Raw genomic sequence first — 21,518 nt, 5'->3', positions numbered from 1 at the left:
CAAAGCTGATATAATTAGCCTTTAAGAGGAGCTCAATGATTTTTCTGCCACATTTTCTTTACATACAATACAATTTCATGTAGTTTAGAAAAAAATTATGTTATATTTGGATACCATTGCATACCCTCTCTTGTTTGTCCATTAGTGGTGTTCACAATCTCCAACTACCTCGGGGGAGATTTCTTAAAGTTTATAGCTGGGAAACTGGTGATCCTTATTAAAGGAAAGGAATAACACTAAGAGCAATGGTCATTGTTCTTTTAAAACTTTATTGCAGTTATTTCCATTGTTTGTCCCAGAATCCAGCCTAGCGTTTTCCAGGATCAATATAGCTTCTACATCTCTGCAGTACATCTATATCCCTAAAACCAACAATTCATTAATATTGAGTGACAGAGACCAGGAGGACCAGGAAACACCCAAAACAAACATCTCAGGCATGTAAATATTATGGAGACAGTCTATAAAGGACCCAAGTACGAGTTTGTGTGAAAAAAAAAATACCAATTCATTCATCAGGCAAAATATTTGTCAAACTCTAGGAAGAAAATGATAAAACGCAGCACAAGAAGAAGAATCTAAAAATATGCTTATATGAAGGTACGTTCCTTCAGTGAAAAGGAGAAGAAAGATACCTATGTTGAAGCCGATAACCAAAGAAGAACTGAAAAGTAATTTAACTTCCTCAAGCGATGAGCAGCTTGCGTTCAGTGCCAGACTGCTTAGAGAAGGGAAGGAAATATGGGGTTTTACTTCATTCTCACACATAAATCATTTGACCAACAATCTGTCATGTTACAAGAACCATGGTCAAATGATGGCGGATACCTTTGGAATTTCAAAAGTTGTGCAGGTGCATCTGTAACTAGAGATGGGCAAAATGTTCCACAAACTTCAAATTCGCTACAAAAACATTGTTTTTTTTAATTTATAAACTATTGCAAACTTACCAGATGTTTTGGGGGGAAAATGTGCTTTGATGCCGGAGACTACCAATGCATTGCAAAGGAATGCCTACAGGCAGCAAGGGGTTAATAGTCAATATAAACACTATAAATAAAACACAAACATTATAACATCTATATAGGCAAATATAATATGAGCCACATACGCAAATTATGACTAGCTGGACACTTAGGCTACTAAGGGCATGATATATTAAAATAGCCAAAAAGAAGAAGAAACCAACTTTACAGGACTTGTAGTGGTTGCACAATGGGCTAATGTAGCAATATGAAAATATGAAATTAGATAAAGTGTAAAGAATAGAAAAAGTTGAGAAATGGTAACTATAAGAAAGATACTTTTTTTACTTTCTATGAATATGTTTTACATTGTTAATAATATGTACTTTTAGCATGTTGTGGCACCAAGGGGGTTAACAGGAGTGCTTATTAATAGAGATGGATAAACGCTTTGCCAAAAGCTGTGAAAATTGTATTTTTTTCGTAGGTTTGCATTCTCAAGAATTGTCCAAAAAAGTTTGGTTAACCTAATTTAAAAAAACTATAAAAAAAAACATGCAAAAGCACTCAATTCTGCCATTAAGGTTCACTTTGACAAACTTTAAAAGTTCTTCTGGGGTGAGGGGAAAAACTTTTCTCTGCATATGTCCCAAGTTGCTTGTATATACCGTCCGGCCTCCACAAACAAACCTGTATACAACATGTGGACAGGCACCTGTGCTATTTAAGTCATTTTAATATACTGTACTGTACTTAGCATGTCATCATTTATCACAGGTGTGCTCATTTTTGTGCAAACCTTAGTGGTGAAAGGTGGAACTGCATGCTTTCGCACAGTTTTTCAATAATAAAATGTTCAAACAAACTTTGACACTTCCCCCCATCTCTACTGATTAGACACTAGCATAAAAAGTCAGAGATGGCTGCTCAAGCCTGGAGAGAGAATGCATGGGGGAAACTCTGCTGGACTGTTTCTAGATCTAGAGATGGCTGGAAGTCTCTAATGTGAGTAAGACTCTGACAGAGCATGTAGGTGGGGACGTGTAAGGCAGCAGCAGCAGCAGACACATTATATGTTTTGACATGTTTATGTTGCAATAAAGGCTGCTCGGAAGAGTTACTGATTTTAATCTTCTGCCTGTGGGAGTGTTTTCATCTACAACACATCCCCGAATCCACCGAGTTGCACACATATTCTGGGTTTGCTTGACTCATGTTGCCTATGTCTATAGTGGCCATTATATACATAAGCAAGATACAGATATAGCCCACATTTCTGACGTCGTGGGCGCAGTGAGGTGTGATGTAACACCCATGTGAACACATTGTTTTCCACACAGGTACACGTCTTGCCGCACATTGTCTGCAACTCGGCTACGGTCAGGCGGAATAATTATTTGTGCGGTTATTTGTTATTTTAGTGCAATACATGGCCGGCAGGTGGTGCATTGTGTAACTTCCTCTATGATACTCGCTAGCCACAAGTATATGTGGCCTTGAATGCCACAGTACTGTACAGTTGTAACCACACAGGTGCCTCAATACAAGACCCAATGTAATAATAATAATAACTTTATTTCATATAGCGCTTTTCTCCGAATGGGACTCAAAGTGCTTCACAATTACAGTATAGTGCACAGTATGCTGCACATAGGAATGTTACAGACAGTCAGTCGCTGCCCAGATGAGCTTACAAACTATGTTTTTGGTGCCTGAGGCACAGGGAGATAAAGTGACTTGCCCAAGGTCACAAGGAGCCGACACCGGGAATTAAACCAGGTTCCCCTGCTACAAACACAATGTTATTGTTTACAGAGCCACTCCTTCTCCCATGTAGACATTTCTCGCTTTAAACGCCTTTCTTTGTGTAATGGCCTTGTACTTGACTTTATACATTTTTATCACACTTTACTCAAATCAATTTTTCTCAGTCCATTTGTACAGTACATGGCATATATAAGATATATTGTGCATTCAAGACAGTACAGATAAGAAGTAAACTCTATCTGACATCTATGATTATATCACTATGAAATACCCATTCTATGAGGAAATAAAAGGGGTGGAAGAATTGTATTCAACAGAACTTAAGCATTAATGATTGCTTTATTAGAATAAAGCCCCCCGGCATTAAGGGGCGGGTACTGGAAACTGCACACGTCATGGATGGATATGTATGATTATAGCAGCTTTCGAAGGAGAAAGAAATTGAATAGACATTTCCGAACCAATCCCTCCAATCTGCCTCCACCCGAGAACCTGCCCCAATACCATTACCAATAGGGGGAGGGGGAAGGGGAGAACGAGAGAGGATGGGGGTGGGAGGGAGAGGAGGAGGGAGAGTGAGGATGGGGGAGGGGGGAGAGAGAGGATGGGGGGAGATAGAGGATGGGGGTGGGAGGGAGAGGATGAGGGAGAGTGAGGATGGGGGAGGAGGGAGAGAGAGGATGGGGGGAGATAGAGGATGGGGGTGGGAGGGAGAGGATGAGGGAGAGTGAGGATGGGGAAGGGGGAGAGAGAGGATGGGGGGAGATAGAGGATAGGGGTGGGAGGGAGAGGATGGGGGGAGATAGAGGATGGGGATTTAAACCTGTCACGGGAGACCAGAACTTTTTACAAATTTATACTGGTATCATTCAATAGGCAAAACAAGGTAGTGAAATAAAATGGGGTTTATTTGGATAAAGCCTCGGAAACACAACAGAAATACAAAAGACAGAAATATACACACATACTGGGGTCTGGGGATTGAGATCTAGCCTTTCCTAGGTGCAGGGCGCCCACTGCAAGAGCTTACCCTGATCAGGACCTTGTCCTGGACGTCCTTGGCCGAGGTTCGGTACAAAATCCTGACCGGGACCTCGTCCTGATTGTCTTGGAACTGATTTAGGCATGAAATTCTGACCGTGACAGCTACTGTACGTTCTAAAATGAGAACTTGGTCCTCGCGTCTCACTTAGGCTGGGCCATAGTGCCTTCGCCCGTGTGGAGGCGTGCGCAGACGTGATGGTACGCGCGCCGTCTGTGGATGTGTCTAGGGGCGTGCCAGTGACGTCACGGAGCTGGTTCGGCCTCATTGGGCGAACCGCTCACGTGACCAGCCTGTCACTCCAAGAAATAAGTTTGAACTGAAATCTTGCGCAACGTGCACCCCCTCCCGCACGCCGCATGGACGCGAACACTGCCTTACGGCAGTCTGCATCCGCACGGTCTGCGGTACCATGGCCCCAGCCTTTGTCTCTGCAGGGCAGACTTTTCTAGCTTCAAAATGAAGCCGGTTGCTCTGCTATTATGAACAGAGCAACTTTGAAAACTCAAAATTGACTCAAGTCACAAGATGGTGTGGTTCTCTGACTCGGTCATCTGCTCCCATAAACTTTCTTAAGCTACCCCTAGCATGGAGGTAGGAGTAGCGACCAATCTGAGCGGGGCATCCCTATCCCACTTGCGAATAGAAACAGGGGCTCGTCACTTGGTTGACAACAGAGGAAGAGGCGTGTGAAGCTGGCTTGAAAAGCCGGTGAGCAGGAAATATGATTTAGCCCAGCGGTGTGCAAACTGAGGGGCGTGCCCCCCTGAGACTTTAATGGGAGGTCGTGGGCCGCGCGGTGGTTACAGAGGCCCCGCGCTATGAGCGCGAGGCCTCTGTAAATTTATTTACCAGCACTTGTCCACATGTATCCATGGCAATGCAGCATCAAATGACGCCCGTGATCATGAGACGTGAGGTCAAATGATGCCTCGGGTCACGTGACGTCACATGAACCCGCAGCGTCATTTGACGCATCATTAGAGGCGAGAGGGGGCACGACCGAGAAGGAAGCAGGTATGGGGGGCGCAGGGAGTTTGCACGCCACTGATTTAGCCAATGGGAGAAGCACATATCAGCTGTATCTCCCCCAGCTACCTCATTGCCACCCACTGGGCAGGCTACACCAAGTCTGGCAGATAAATAGGTGTCCCCACAGGGTTCCCTTTGTTCTCTGCAATTTACCCTTCCTCACCCACCAAACTGTCTTCTCACCTCTGGACATCCTCTCTTCTTTGAACTATTGACTCTATACAGATATGCCGGCGTCTATCTGATTCCCTGGCTGACTGCATAGAGTCTTATAACAAATGTATAAAACATTATAAAGTACATTTTAATAAGTCTGGGGGAAACTGAATTGCCCTGGTGTAATTAAACCCGCGTACCTGCAAATCATGCCTGCTCACCGGGGAGAATTAAAGGACTACCGGTAACTTCAGCACCCGAACTCCTACAAACAAAATAATTGTATTTCTACCCACATACCCCACCTAAAACTTACACATATGAAGTTTCACAGTTCTAGGGCCCAGGGAACATGAAAACAGAAAAAGCCGGGGTCACTTTATTTTTCACATGTATAATCCCTGACGTATGGTGCTATGTAGCTGCCAGGGACCCCACGATTTCAGGGGTAACCAAAGGGCTTAACCTTTAGTGTATAGCTTGGTTACCCCCCTCCCATCACACCTCCCCCCTCAAGACGAAGGCTCTGGGGCAGTCACCCCATCAGGTGACTCCGCAGACCTGGATATCCTGGATGTTTTCTGGTCACTGGGGATGTTCTATTGGGAGAGTCCACCTGCATTGCCATGCTCACTGCCCTTCTTGTGCTGGATAGTAAAGTCAAATTCCTGCAGGGCAAGGCTCCAGCGCAGAAGTTTCCCATTCTCCCCGACACCTTAGATTGTAAGCTCTTCAGGGCAGGGATTTCCTTTCCTATTGTCTGATTTTGCTGCGCTTAACGTATTATTATAATTACCTGTACTGTATTCTTTGTGTAGCGCTGAGTACACTTTTGTACACAAAATACACTATAGCACACTATAAAGACATACAATACATACCCCACCTAAAACTTACACATACGAAGTTTCACAGTTTTAGGGCCCAGGGAACATGAAAACAGAAAAAGCAGGGGTCACTTTATTTTCCCCATGTATTATCCCTGGTTCGTGGCTTATGGTGCTATTTAGCTGCCAGGGACCCCACGGTTTCAGGGGTAACCAGAGGGCTTAACCTTTATTGTATTACTCCCTCCCATCACAGAGACAGTTTGGTTGGTAATTATTTTGGTCATTGCTGCACCACTAATGAATGTGTAATCAATGTGTATTGAATTTCATCTTCATTTTGCTGTATTATACAGGTAAAGCGACACCTTACTACATTCAGCAATCAATCACCAACTTAGTCCCACCCAACACTGAATGCTGTCCCTTTGACATCAACGGTTCTGTACTTAACTGCACATTACTCCTTGATAAAGCACCGTATTGCGTGAAACGCGTAGTAGGGTTTACACCTCTTTTTGTCATGTCTTACAGTCAATAAATATTTTGTATTTTTATATCACCTGTCTCCTTGGGCAATGCTCTTCTCAAAAACACTTAATTAAAAAGAATTGATATATATATATATATATATAAGCAGAAAATAGCCGTGTTAGTCCAGTTGCGATAGTCCAGAATAAATTAGTTCTTCAGTATTAGGTGATACCTTTTTTATTGAACTAACCATTTATGTCATAGGACAAGCTTTTGAGAGTTCTCCTCTCTTCTTCAGGTCAGCAATACTGATACACAAAGGAATCTATGCTAAAACAGTGTAGAGGAAAAAGGAAAAAAAACAGATATGTACTGTAGATAAGGTAGGGTGTTAAAAGTGTTTGAAGCCAGGGGTGGGTGACAAGGAAAAGTGTAGAGGGTGCACCCCCCACTCCCAATCCACACCTTTCCTTGTCACCCTCCAATGGCTTCAAAAACTTTTAACACCCTACCTTATCTACAGTACATATCTGGGTTTTTTTCCTTTCTACACTGTTTTAGCCATAGAGTCCTGTGTATGTCAGTATTGCTTGACCTGAAGAAGAGAGGAGAACTCTCAAAAGCTTGTCCTATGACATAAATTGTTAGTCCAATAAAAAAGGTATCACCTAAAACTGAAGAACTCATTTATTCTGTACAATATGTAACTGACTTGTTTCAATGGAAATCTGCCCACAATATGTATGACCAAATATGTTAAGACATCTATATATATATATATATATATAGTGTTCAACAAATCCATTCACCTACAGGTCCGTGGCGACTGGAGTTGACCCTGTGGCCACCCAAGCAGGGCGTGATTGGGGACCGGACTAGGTGGCGAGTAGATTTTTTGGTTCGGCGACATTTTTGGGGGATTTGTCAACCACTTTATATATATATATACGTAAACACAAAGTCTCGTGTTTAGTCCTCCTTAAGGGCAGGTCCCTCAGCTGTTCAGGTCCCAACCAAGCAACATATACAAATAAAGGAAAGGAAGAAAGGCACAATTCCTGTTTTAGTAAAAAATGTATAGATATATTATGGACCACAAGTCCAATTCGAACTTACATATAAGATATGTTTCATCAAGATCAGAGGATGCAATGGAATTCTGGAGGCAGCCTGTCGCGACTGTGGATGTATCCTGGGCAGTCCCGTTGGGAAAGACACCTGTTGTGCTTTGTTGATGCCGGCAACCCGCAGGGCTCTCGGCATCCTTACTCCCCTCTGCAGTTCCGGTTCTCCCTTCATAGCCACATCACGACGTCTGACGGTGTAGAGACATATGTGAAAAAACTGGCACTCAGCCAACATCTCTAAAGTCCTTGCTACTCCTCCGTTCAAAAGGCAATAGTGCCATCTAGTGCACCCTACGCATTTCGCCCAGCAAACCAGGCTTCGTCAGACGAAGTATCGAGAGATGTCAGACACCGTGATGTGGCTGTGAAGGGAGAACCCGGAAGCGCAGAGGGGAGTAAGGTAGCCGAGAGCCCTGCTGGTTGTCGGCATCAACAGAGCACTACAGGCGCCTCCCCAGGATACATCCACAGTCGCGACAGGCTACCTCCAGAATTCCATTGCATCCTCTGATGTTGATGAAGCATATCTTATATGTAAGTTCGAATTGGGGCTTGTGGCCAATAATATATCTATACATTTTTTTTACTAAAACAGGAATTTTGCCTTTCTTCCTTTCCTTTTCTTGTATAACCTGCTTACTGCTGCTGTTCCAGCAAAAATCCTAAGAAAACAAAGGATGCCAGCTGACGCAACTCTACCTGAAACCCCCAAAAACAAAACGGCTAGAGTGGGGAAAAGCAGCACCCAAAACTCCAAAGGTGAAGAATCAGGGAAACGTGTGGCGAAAGAAGATGGCCAAAGCCCTTGCCATTCAAGTGTTTGGACCAATAAAACCTGTTTACACTCCAGGTACCCCAATCCCCATTGTTGCCAGCTCCAGAGCCTGCTCACCTCACCTCGTACCCTCTGCCCAACTCTGACCGGGCTCACCATGCCCCAGACCTAGCTCACCTTTCCCCAGATCCAGCTCTGCCCAACTCGACCCCTTCTCACCTCACCCCTGATCCAGTTCAGCCGAACTCGGACAAACCCCCACCAAAGCAAAGAGCTCCAGCAGCCTAGCTGCAACAGGCAACTTGGTCAGATGCAGTTTGGCAGTGTTGGGTGAATTTCTAACTATCGAATATTATCCCCCTGTACAAGACAAATCTACACCTGTGCTACCACAGACATACAGGGACACATTGGGAGGAAAGTTGGACCTGATTTTCGAGAGGATGGAGAGGCGGGAATGGATAGGAACATTACAGAAATGTCGAGGCACATCGCTGATCTGTATTCTATTCTAGGCCCACAGCTGTAGGAGAGAGCAAGACATCTGGAGGAACCAACCCCACCCCCTGTTTCTCCATGCTATACCCAGATGTTACAGAACATCCCAGATGAGGAGGGAATTTGGACTACGTGCCCACGAGATGCAGGGTCAGACCTGCAGGAAAGCGTCATTCTAGAGCAGTTAGCTGTGTCTGCTTTCCAAAGCACACCTGCTTCACCATGGGGGCAAAGACTAAAAATGATCCGTGGGAATGAGAAGGCAGTAGGTGACATCCATCTTTTCATAATGCCAGTGTAACTTTGGCAAGATATCTTAGCAAGTAGAAGAATGCCTAATCCTTACCGTGCACCCCAAAACTGGAACAAACTACCAGAGATTCTCACATCCACCACCAGTTTAAATTCTTTCAAATCTAAGGCTGTCTCACATTTTAATCTGGTCTATAACTGTTTCATACGCCCATAATATATATTTTCTTTAACTGTGCATGCAATGTCTTGTATATAATGTATACCCTGTTCATTTATGTAACTGTATTTGTAACCATGTATTATTTGTCTTAACTCTGTGCCCAGGACATACTTGAAAACGAGAGGTAACTCTCAATGTATTACTTCCTGGTAAAATATTTTATAAATAAATAATCAATATGCCCTGCTAATTTTCAAACGCCATGTAAATTGTGAGCTATATTCCCAACGTTGCAACCACGTCAACTGTGATTGCTCCAGAGGAAGAAGATGATTTCAAACAATTTGAGGAGAGCCATTTTAGACAAACTGAAGAAGCAGTTTAAACTCTCTGCTGCAAAATTAAAGACCTTGAAAGTCACAATCAATACATTTTTACGGCAACAGAGGACTGTGGGCTGGAGTCATCCAAGTGAAGAATAATTAATTGATTAAATAAATCACAGTTTTTAAAAGAAGTTTTTAATTGAATAAATTCAGTAATTTCTTGTAGTCATTGTTTAATTCTTGTTTTCAAACTTGTTTTTCAGCTTACGCAGGCTGATTAGCATCAATACCATGTTTGTCCAGAAACAATTCCAGCCATACTGTAAAGTAATGTAATTCATACATCTATATCTTTTCTAAATAACAATCTCATAATTATTTTATTTACATTTGAACCTGTAAAAAAGTTAGAAGACGATATCCATTCAAGAAGATTATATTTAAGTTTTTGCATTATTTTAGTCATTGTTTAATTCTTGTTTTCATCCTTCTTTTGCAGGTTTGGCAGGCTGAAGAGCATCAACACCATGTTCGTGTTGGAGCAATTTCAGCGATAATGTGCTGTATGCGTTCCATTCAATTGTCAATTCCTGTACTGCGCATCCACAGAAATTCAATGCCACGCATAGAAGTTCTATAGAACATGCATGCGCAGAAATTAAATACACACATTTTTAATAAATAATATTCTCACAATAATTTTACAGATGATACAGCACAAGTGCTGGCCCGAAGAAGATGACGGTTGAAGAAAATTGTGTATTTGGAAGAAGATTGAAGAGGATTGTATAATTTCACAAAGTCTTTGTTAGTTATCTCTACAGTAAACTGTCATTTACTGTAATCTAATAAAAAAAATATTTTAAATATACTCTTTAATCATTTAAAGTTTTTATGGGAATAAGTGGTGTGTTACATTAAAATAAATGGTTTATTATATCATATGAAATGAAGGCATGGGTTACAGTGCATTTGCATGTAGATTAAAGACAAACTAGCACATAAGCACTGCCTATTATTACTGCAAAGTACTTCGACCCACCTGCGTAGGATTTCCCCTCAGGCCCCAGTGCAGACCCTGAGTCACCACCGGCTTGTGGTACTGCAGGGAACAGCCCTAGAGAGAGACATCCTATTCCCTTACTGTATTAGCCGACAGGGACACAGTGTTCTTCCTAAGCTGCTGTGTGTTCAGTGGTTTGGGCTCAAGCTGCTGGACATTACCAAACTCGTGAGAGACTACGCTGGATCGGCGGATCCTTTTTGAAGTCTGTTACCGGCTGCTGGAGTGGCCGGAAGGTATTTAATAAGTGCACCAACACCGGTACCTTCAGGCACTGATCCCGCCTTGGGGGAGGGTTCTTTGGGGACACTGGGTTGAGTGACCAAGGGACTAAGTCTATACATTGGACACGTTGTGGGGTACATGCGGTGGTGGGAAGTGACATTACTCAACGTGGACAGTGGCCAGGCCACTGGTGTATAATTACTGAGTATCAGCTGTTCATGTACTGTGATTATATGTGTTTTATTCCTAATAGGTGTAAGCTAAGGTTTTGAAATTACTTATTAGTAAAAGGTTACAACGTTGTGGCTTGTTATCATTATTCTTACCTAGGGGAATCTTACTTATTGGGGATCCTGGGTAAGTGGAGGCGCTGCCAAGAACATATTGTTACCCCAGGCTCCCAGTTAGTGGAGGCCCAGATCTCGGGGGAAAAATAATAAGTGCAATATAAGCGCTAGTGTATACAGAATAATACAGTGTTATAAACAGTACATATATTGGAACAAAACCTGTGATACAGTTAGTGAAGGTAGTCCTTGAGCTGCCTGGGAGGTAAATCCGGTATCTTCCAACCGGATGAGAAGATTCGTGTGGAGTAGCCTCCTATGGCGCTTAGGATATGGACTGGATATGGACTGGAATGGAATCTTCTGTGATGTTTTTTCAAACAGGGAATACCTCAGAGAGGGTGACAAGAAGCAAACAAAAAACACCGCAATAGTGTATTACCTTGGGGCATAAATGACCATATGGGGCAAGATATACAGAGCATTTATTGGTTAAAACAATTGTAACCTCAATTGACATAAAACATGTATATAATTAATAAACAGTTGACTTTTCTCCTGCTAGAATAAGGAAATCGTTCTCCTGCTAGTTTAAGAATTGTGCTTCCAAGCGCTTGTGCTTTAAGAAGCTACTTTGCTCCGCCGTTGAGTAAAATTGAAATCCTACTCACCATCCATGAGTAGGACATGTACAGTGGTTCGGGGTCTTTTTTGCAGGGGTAACCGCTTGCCATGGGGTGCAGGACGTCCTTTCAATGCGGGGGGAAAGTGTTACGGTCCTCGTGGTTTGCTGCCGACAGAGTAGTTTCACCGTCTCCTCCCGCTGACGTCACCGTCCCTCGCTGAGCCAGCAGGTACATACAGCAAAAGTAGTCTCTCTATATCAGCAGGAAAGAGGGCTACATTTTTGGAGGCGCTGCTGAGATCATCAGGACAGGCTTTTAGCTAGGCGAACTGATGTAGGAACATGTATGCTTCCAGGAAAGTGCTGCGGAATGGAAGGGAGCCTAGGGGTAGTCAGGGGTAGAATGTCTGCTCGCAAAGCACACCCTAGATGCCCCTGTATGGTGTGAAGTAGATCTGGAGACAGGGCTATTGCTGTTCTAGTCACTTTGAGGCAACAAGTCGTAGGATGCCTTAGGGGGTAGCCTGGTTAACGTGGGTCAGGAACTCCTGGGAGGGTCTGCGCTAGGTGTAGCCAACAGTAGGTGACGCCCTAAGTACTGCATGGAGGAACCCAGAGTACTTCTAGCCAGTAACCAGACTACTAACCATAGAGCACGTATACTGGACTGATAACGTGTACAGCATACACAAGAAAGAGTTTAGCCTAGCCTGAGGTAGTGCAACACAAATGAGTAAGACACACTTGCGATACAGGTAGATGTGCACTGGCATACTTTATTGCATCAAACTGGCGACTGCCCAGCATAGGAGCACCATGTGCGATTGCAGAGAAAAAGTAAAGATGGCGACAAGTGATGAGGTCCCGCGCGCTGCGGAGAGCCCGAAATGGCGGTTCGCGTCAGAGATGGGAAGCGCATGTGCTGTGCGGACAGCGGAGGAACCGTGTGCGGAGACGCCTATACTGAGTAGGCTATACGGAGTGGCGCGAAAGCCGTGGCCGCACCTTTATGGTCCTGCCTGAATTCCCGGGGTGCAACCCAGGAGGATAGCTGTGAGGACATTGCAATTATGTGTGAGAAGGCGGATGGAGTATCTGATTGCCAGGCGGTGATTACTACTCAAGTCACAACTGCTGTTAGTCGGGATTGCAAAGCGATCCAAAATTGCGGCTCCTGCTTCCCTGGGAGACCGCGTGGGCTGTGTACAGAAAATGATTTTGCAGGAACCTGGCCGGGAATGGTGAATTCCACCCTGATCGGGGAAGTTGCGCGAATGCCGTGGCCGTGCCCTCCTGGGATGTGACATGCTCAGAGCCGATTCTGGGTCATGACGTGAAGCTGTGGGACCCTCCTCTAATCTCTACCAGAGGGAGGGGTCCCTGCATCTGCCAATGGAAGTCTGAACTGACTGAGGGAGGAGCCGGATATGCACTTCCTGTCCCTCAGTTGCGAAGAGCTGGTGAGCAAGAGAGACTGTTGTGCCGTGTGTCTCCCTTACCCAGTCCAACTACTAGCTGTGCCATGGCGGTCTTTGACATACACCCCTACCAACTTCCAGGAGGCTTCCTGGTAGTGAAGACGGGTGATCGAGAGATTCTACGGTGTCTATGTATGCAGTGTAGACTACTGGGCAGAGAAGCCAGTAAGTACAGCGAGATGCCCTCAATGCGGCATCCACTACTTGTGGGCCATGGAGCCGTTCGTGCCTGGGCACGCGGAGGCGGGAATGAGATACAGCCATGCTGACGGCTGGGGCCTTGCCAAAAATCAAGAAAGAGGAAATCGATCCCGGAGAGTGGGGATCACTACTAATGATGGTGCCCAAAAAGGATGGCACTGAGGCCTGCAACTGCAGCGAGAATCTGGAACCTCGCTGTCGGTCCCCTGCGGAGGTACCCTTACCATCATCGGCATCCGCCTCGTCGGACGATGAGAACGGAAACCGTGCATCGGTGGTGATGCGCCTACCGGCTGGCCACTACAGCGGTGCTGAAAAAAAGGAAGAGTTACTTACCAGTGACCTCGAGCTTTTGAGTATAGAAATTCTCTGTCAGCACGCGCTGGTGCGGCCGGAGCAGCGGAAGAGGTCCATGGCCGTGGCGACTCCCAGCGTGTCGGAGGAAGAGGATCCCATCGCAAACCAGTGGAATGGTGAGATACCCTCTTACATTCCACAGGCTCCGATGGAGGCGGCCGAAGAGAAAGGCCCGACCAAGGCCCAAGTGGAGCTGAGGGGCGACGTCGAAAATCCGGCACTGGACGTCGAGATGGAGGAGAAAGTTCAGGTGGGGGACCCCACCCAAGATGTCGCACCCTCACGAGAGAATGATGACGTCACTTCAGGTAGCCACAGCGGAGCCGACCGGAAGCATCCATCATCGCAGCTAATCAGTACCAGTCTGTCCCAGGAAGAAATGGACAGTTATCGGCAAGCGGTGAAGAATCGGGGCAACAAGAAGAGTGGTGAGCCTGCTCTGCCCAAAGTCACAACGGGTCGTGGCATAGCCAAGTTGTTAATTACGCTGCCGCAATGTAAGAACACTTCCCCATTCCCTCTGCCCAAGGCCACTGCCCCTATCCCTGCCCCTGTCATGTCTCCCTCGGGGTCCCGATCAAGCCAAGAGTGGTCTGGGGAGTCATGGGACATGTCGGAGGAACGGTCTGGGTCGGCCATGGACTGGGGGGACTGTTTTACGTCTGATGAGGGATCGTGGAGGGAAGTAGTACCTGCTGTGACAACCCGAAAATGAATCACACAAATTATATCAATATTGTAAGGGGAAGGCCAAAACGTTGTGGGACTGCCACCAGTTCAAATACTACATCTGGTGTCTCTTCTGGTGGGAAAACTGAGGGGTCTGAGACTGCGTTAGCAGTAAAGAAGCAGTCTTCGGAGCATAGCACCAAGTGGTGGGCTCTGTTGTATGAGGGGTATTCTGAGTGGTTGGACCGCACCAGATTAATCTTAATGCGAGGAGATGTAGTTGATCACTGGTGGAATGTGGGTGAATACTTGGCTGAGGAAAGCCACGAGGAGTTAGTGAGGAGGTGGGATGAAATACAGAAGGGAATAGTCATCCCAAAGGGGTCCTCTATATTGTATGATCTCATTGCTCCTGAAGAACCACTGTCATGGGTACTGCCAGGTAAAGCAGGGAATAAGAGGCTGGTGAGGATAAGCAGGGCTGAGAGGGCCATAGTAGCAAGATATAAACAATCGCATGGATTGGAGTATCCTTATGTTCCCGAGCCCCTAACGCAGGAGATAGAGGACAATCAGGGTACCTGGCTAAGGGAAGCAGTGAAGGACTACCTCAAGTCAAAGTCTAGTTATTCTGAACATCGAACAGAGGCTAGGATATGTTATCTGATGCGGGTTTGGAGTGTAGGCCGCAACATTTACATGCATAAGATGGAGTATAGACTGGAAAATGGGCCGCCTAGATCATATAGTATTACAATTATTGATCACAATGGGCGAGAGGTAAAGAAACCTGATCCCAGACATTACTATTGAAGTTTGGATTCTCCTAGGGAGTAATCCTAGTAGTACACTATCTGTGGTAATATGAGGTTCTGAATACAGTAATGTATGGTGTGTGCTAATGTATTTTTGTATTGATGATACTGTTTCCTGTATGTTTTGCAGTTGCCTGTTTGAATGAAGGCCCCACAAATTTAGGACCAAGTGGGGACCATTGGATCCAGCAGAGGGAGATTGTAGCCCTGTGTAATTTTGGGGTTACATGCCTCTCTCCTCCTGTGCAATAATCCCTGTTAAATTGGCAGGTTTGCCAGGAGTAATCATGAGGTTTGCCCTCATCCCCTGTGATGTGTATTGTGTAGTGAAGGAAGTGACATCATGCTCTGTGTCCAATTACAGTGACACAGGGGTGGTGCCTACTGGAGCTATATAGTATGCAACACTTCCTGAATTTAGGAGTGTGAGTGTCTCATCCCCCCTGAATGAAACTGTCTGACCCAACACACTGCCAGGGCTCTGGCAAGGATTGTGGCCCTCCCCTAGGGGAGAGGTGGGCAGACTATTCCCCTTACTCTATTAGAGAGTAAGGGAAGAGCAAGGACAGCTTCTAGGACTCTGACTAGGAGTGGTGTCCAGGGACTTCCTTGAGGTTGGCAACCTTTATGATGAGCGGCTAGAGACCGGCCGCAATGATGGGCAGTCTGCCACTAATGATGTTAATAAAGAATGTCCAACATGAAAGAACCTTCTTGCCTGAGAGTGGAGTCATTCAGGGAGAACCTGCACCCAGAGGTTCTCTTTCAGAGACTCCTCCCTGCTGTCGTGGGGACCTGGAAGAGATGGAGGCGTTGTACCAGAAGTGAGTAGTTCTCAGCATTACCTCATGAGCCAGTCCTGATGTATTTCCCCATATCACCGCGGAAGACTCAGGAGTTCTGCAGCCAGCAGGTGCACCACACTACAGTACATGTAACATGGGGCAGTTTCCTCACGTAAGGGGCCAATGTGAGATTTGGGGGGAGGGGGAAACACAGTTACAATATATTTGTAGTAAAATGCCTTTATAAAGCAGTAAAAAGCCCTGCCCACAGCATGCCTGCAGTTTCAAAGGTCCTGCACTCTACCCCACAACAATGAAGCTGATTACCAGGGGAGAGAGTGGGGCCTCCGTAAGACTTACCCTTTCCGGTAAGCCCTGTTCTAAAATCTAATAATTTTCACATCCAACACTGGACCTGGTATTATTTATTAAAAATGGTAAGACTGAAACAAAAACTAATTTTAAAACTATAGACAGAAATAGTTACATGCAAAGAGTAATCATCATCCATAGTTACAAAAACATGCCCTTTTGGCAATATCAAAGGGTTAAGAAACATTGCTTCCAAGATGTAAACGTTATAGAAGTATATGGATACTCCCTTATAATTTACAGAAATATGCCACATTTGTGTAATTTCTCCCAATATAAAAACATTCCCTCTACCCAATGCAAGTCCATGGAACATGAACAGATCTCCTAAATTTCCTACAAAATCTCCCTTATACGTTTTGTAATATATATCCACACGTTCTGTGTCCATTGTGTGCACCCAAACTCTCTGAGGAGCTATAAGGCTATGGACTGGATAGAAAGTATATGGGAACTGGACATTAGAAAGTTTAGTTTACTTCTCAAGGCAAAAGTGAATAGACCCTCCACTGTCACTCTCAAAAATGGCTGATTGCCATCACACCTCATTTAAATACAGACCCAGTTTCATCTTAAATGGATGATTGCACAGATCCAAAGAGTATGTCAACTGTATGTTCCTTTGTTCCTTCAATTTATTCTGTGTAACTGGACATCCAAACAAAAGCACAAACATTGAACAAATTAACTTACAGTTTCCATTCTGTTTCCACAAATCTCTTTTCCATTGGAAGAATGATTTTCTTTCAATTGATTTTATGTAGCATGTTTTATTAATAATAGTGTGCAGCTTTGTGTACCAATAATTTTAATGGTATCAATATTATAGAAAGTTAAAAACTCCCTACTGTGTAAACTGACCTTAAAACAGTACACATGTAAAAAGATCAAATAAAATAATAAATCCTAGCAGCCTATGAGTAGAGCTGATAGTTAGGTGGACCAAATACATCTTACCCTGCTTAGGGGGTAAGGGAAGAGCTAGCCCCACTCTGGATGGCCCTAGGTCCAGAGTGGAGGCAGGGACATCCTACAGGAGAACAGCTGGCTGCTGGTTCCTATGCAATACCTGATTGTATGCTGCAAAGAGTAAGAGAAATAAAGAGCTGCTGCTAATTGGAAAAAGAGCTATTGTGTGAGACTGGAATCTCTCATCCCTGGGTGCGGATTCTGTGGTAGGGATTCCACCCTGTATCCCTGGGGCTTACTACAGATGGAGGCGCTGCACCATTAGAAAAAGAACAAAGGCATTCCCCCCAGAAACCTGTCCTTTGTTCCCCCATGTCATCGCAGAGACTCAGGCCCTCCTGTTGCCAGCAGGTATGCACCACACCGAGACCTGTAGCCAGACCACAGAACACCTTATGGGACCTGATCTGCGATTGGGTGGGGGTCGATGGGTTACATAAGGTACAAGTACAGTGGCGGCAGAGTTTATTCTAACTTGGCCGCCACCGCAAAGTGCGGGCAGACGCGGCTTCCTTTTTTATTTTTTCCGGCGTGCCGTGCGTCAGCTGGGCGCCGGTCACGTGCGCCAGGCATCCCGAGGACGCCAGGCATCCCCGAAGACGCCAGGCATCCCGAAAACGCCAGGCATCCCCGAAGGAGGCTGCAGGTAAGGGGGTATTTTATTTTTTGGAGCGTGGAGCGGGGCAGAACAACCAGGGGGTCGCGAAGGGAAAGGAAGGGGGAGGGGAAGATGCGGCTAGGATGGGCTGGCGCACAGCCACGTTCGGCGCCAGCCCATAATGACCCGCGGGACAAGACGGGCAAAAGTTGCAATAAAGATTGTCGCCACAGTAAGTGCGAGTTTACAGTACTAATTTCCTCAAGCAGACCTTAATATATTTTAATACCCTCAAGCAGACCTTAATAAGCTAATAAATGTGACCATTTGTAAATGTATCTAAATACATACAAAGTACCAAATATTGAGCAGATACCCTGATCAAAACATACTGTATTCACTAAGGAGAAAGTGAGTGACTTCGATTAATTAAATTGCTTATGTAGCACCTTGAAATCCCATTCCCATGTCCTGACGTAAGAAAATCCCACTTTACACTTTATCAGAGAAAAATAGCATATACTGTAATCAGTGTTTCTGGCTCTGGGTGACATCACGTCACAGATGCAGGGGAATCTTCCTCCAAAACAAAGAGTTTCTTATTGTGGAAAACCAAACTTACTCAATAGATATATTAGGAATGGGTGTTATTGAATTTACTGCAATTGTTTTTCTAGCACATGAATATGGGGAAAAATATACTTTAATTCATTACACATTTTAAGACATGTTTATTACATTTTATCAAACAGGTTTTATCAAATCATTTTATTAAGCAGGTTATCAACTTATTAGCAGAGGGGTAGAGCTATATAGAATGTTTATATGGTCACACTACAGACTTTGTATTGCAGAACACATATTGTAATCAGAACACGTATATTATAGCAGTGAAATAACGACCTTATTTAATTATGTACTTCCACAGCAAACTTTTTACTAATTATTATTCCTATTCTTATATCTACTTTTTTTGTCTTAATTTGAAATATTTGCAATTTAACTTTATAGCTGCGGTATGCCCAGTGTGAGTATTCTGCTTGTTCCATCTCTGCCTCTGTTCTCTCCCACAGCGAGCTATGGTTTAGAGGTTACAAGTATGATAGAAATCCAATACCTGTTCAGACCAAAAACATCCTCTGCAGACCAGTACCAGCAAAATGCACCCCAATTTAATGCTTAAGGCTGAGATTATAGTCGGCGCGTGCGAGCGCAAACAACGCACGCGCCTCTCGCCCCTGCGATGGGTAAAATCAGCTTCCAGCGAAAAGACAACATCATTTGTCCTTTCACAAACTGCTGCGTGGTTGCTCTGCATCGCTAGCGCAGTCGGGCGCACTATGGGTGGCCTCTTAGGAAAGAAGTATGTTGTTCTCACTACGCGCGCCGTCGCAAGCACTATAATCTCAGCCTAACAAAACAGGAAAATAACCACACACCAGTTTATTGGATCTCTGAATAACTACAGTACCTCAAAAACAGAAGCTTGGTAAGCCCTAGAGGAAATGATACTTAATTTATGAGAATTTCAGTATGACACAATTTAATATAATATAAGCTGCTTCGCTATGACTCTTTAAAACAAATACATCAATACCCGATGCTCAAACGTCTACATCATTACATTTTGCCAATGTTTTCTTGATTTCATTCCTTATCTTTATTTTCAGTGAGTCTTGATATGACTTCATTAAATGTCACTGTTGACCATTCAATATGTGGTGGATTTAGTAGTCTCCTGGCATAGTTTATCTCTTATGTTAGGTACATTTACATTAGAAATGAACAAGAACACAAAAATAACTACCTAAACCAAAAAACTACAATAACAGGGATGATAATAATACCCAAGTAATGTCCGAACAGGGGATTGTGGCTCACGAAGAACAGGATCCCAAACCTGTACCCCAAAGTTCAAAATAATGGAGACAAAGCTATTTGCGCTCCATTGGTTTGTACTTTTGAACATTTACATTAGAGTTTTAAATAATTTTATACTTTAATAAAACTTCACATCTACACAATAATAGGTCAAACAGGAACAACACACAGATTCACATACAGTTTACTTGGGGTCCTGATACTCCAAGTAAATGCAACTATTCAAAAATAAAGGACTAGTATTAGAAATAAAATATGGATTATAAAGAAGGCGAGAGAAAAATATACTGACTGTTAGGATTATTGACTGAATGTTTGATTCATTACCAAATTATTGTGAGAAATGTACAATTTCATTGGATCTTTACTGGAGAAGTTGCCTTGCCAAACAAATATGTTTATTGAAGACTTTTCCCACAAAGCAAAATTATTGTGTGGCAGTCTATTAATTTTAAAACGGCAGCATAGCATTGTGATGAAAAGGCCTGTTTTCTAAATACTTTTAGGATTTGGTCATCTCTTTGCTATTGGGGTTGCAATAACCATCATAACAGAGGCTTAAAAGCCCTTTTATACCAAAAGACAAATCTCAATAGGTTTGTACATTTTGTAAGTAATGTTGAAATAACAAATATAAGAAAAAAAAATGCACTTGAAGCACCAACAAACCAATTCTAATATCTATAATGATGTTTTAACAATGGCCGAAAAGCCTCAGGCGTCTGGTTAACACCCAGAAGATCAAAGATTATCACTCAGGGATGTCCCATCTTGTTAACCAAGCTCATAAGATAACCAAGTCAGGTGGTATCTCCTGCTGGTAACCTGGCTTCTGGGAGATTAAACAGTTTCTTTGAGTGGTATTGCTGTACTTACTGACAACTTGACACCTTATAAATTTCAGTCACCATCTAACAGCATTTGTAGGTCATATTATCTGATGACCACCTAAGAGTGCCTCAGCCTTACAGATTGCCATAGTAATGACAGAAGTGTTGTAGCAGTGGTTTCTTGAAACTACAGTGGGACCAATATGCTCTGGCGTCCCTTACCTTGCAACCAATGCCCAGGCTGGCTGCTGGTCCTGATACTCCTCAATTCGTGCATGTTGCCAGCCTCCTCAGAGCAGCGCGCTGCCAGAGCAATACCCTTTGGAGCTTTAACGAAATGCAGCCCAGTCACCCATCCCCAGGCTCTGAGGCTCTGTGTACTGCAGCTGCTTACCTTAACCCTGCAAACGTCACAAAAACCACAAAACACATTTTCATTACAGTGAGAGAGAAAAAAACACTTCTCCATTTCTTCCCCTCTGGGGTCTGCCTAAATCCGTTATAATGAAGTGGGGGAATTATACATTTTGCTAAGATTTAATATGAGTAAAAGCAGGTTGTGAGGACATAACTTGCCCTGTCAGTCAGATGTTGTGCTGGTAGCAATCCCCAAACACTATAGTGAAATGATACATTTTGCTAGTATCATTCACACTGATGTGATATAGTATATATTTGCATATCATGCTGTACATGACAGTGTCAAAACTGTGCAGTACTTAAATGATAATCCCCAAATTACAGGAGATTAATTGGCCACACATGCCCTGAGTGGAGGAGTTGAAGGCCCAGGCAAAGCCGAGGCTAAATTTATTATTATTATTATTATTTGTGTGTTTCTTTGTAGTGATTTAGAAGCTTTTTTCAATGCTAGATAACAAATGATCAAACTTGGTTGAGAAATGTTACTGTATCCTTCCACCAATGTTTAATAAAATCGTTCTGGTAAATGGAGAACA

General features: G+C 43.9%; 1 protein-coding gene across 2 annotated transcripts in view; it reads right to left on the bottom strand.

Moving 5' to 3' along the window:
* The window catches only part of FLT3 (fms related receptor tyrosine kinase 3), a 121,319-nt gene extending 100,407 nt beyond the window's left edge, over positions 1-20,912 (bottom strand). For both annotated transcript variants that reach the window (XM_075592184.1, XM_075592185.1), the window contains exon 1: positions 20,782-20,912. In XM_075592184.1, the coding sequence (XP_075448299.1) occupies positions 20,782-20,836 (55 nt within the window). In that variant the 5' untranslated portion in view covers positions 20,837-20,912. The remainder of the gene's footprint in view (positions 1-20,781) is intronic.
* Between the last annotated feature and the right edge of the window lie 606 nt (positions 20,913-21,518).

Source organism: Ascaphus truei, chromosome 3 (assembly GCF_040206685.1).
Source record: "Ascaphus truei isolate aAscTru1 chromosome 3, aAscTru1.hap1, whole genome shotgun sequence".
NCBI classification, from domain to species: domain Eukaryota; kingdom Metazoa; phylum Chordata; class Amphibia; order Anura; family Ascaphidae; genus Ascaphus; species Ascaphus truei.
The sequence above is the reverse complement of the archived record's forward strand: the minus strand, read 5'-3'. Positions and strand labels throughout refer to the sequence as shown.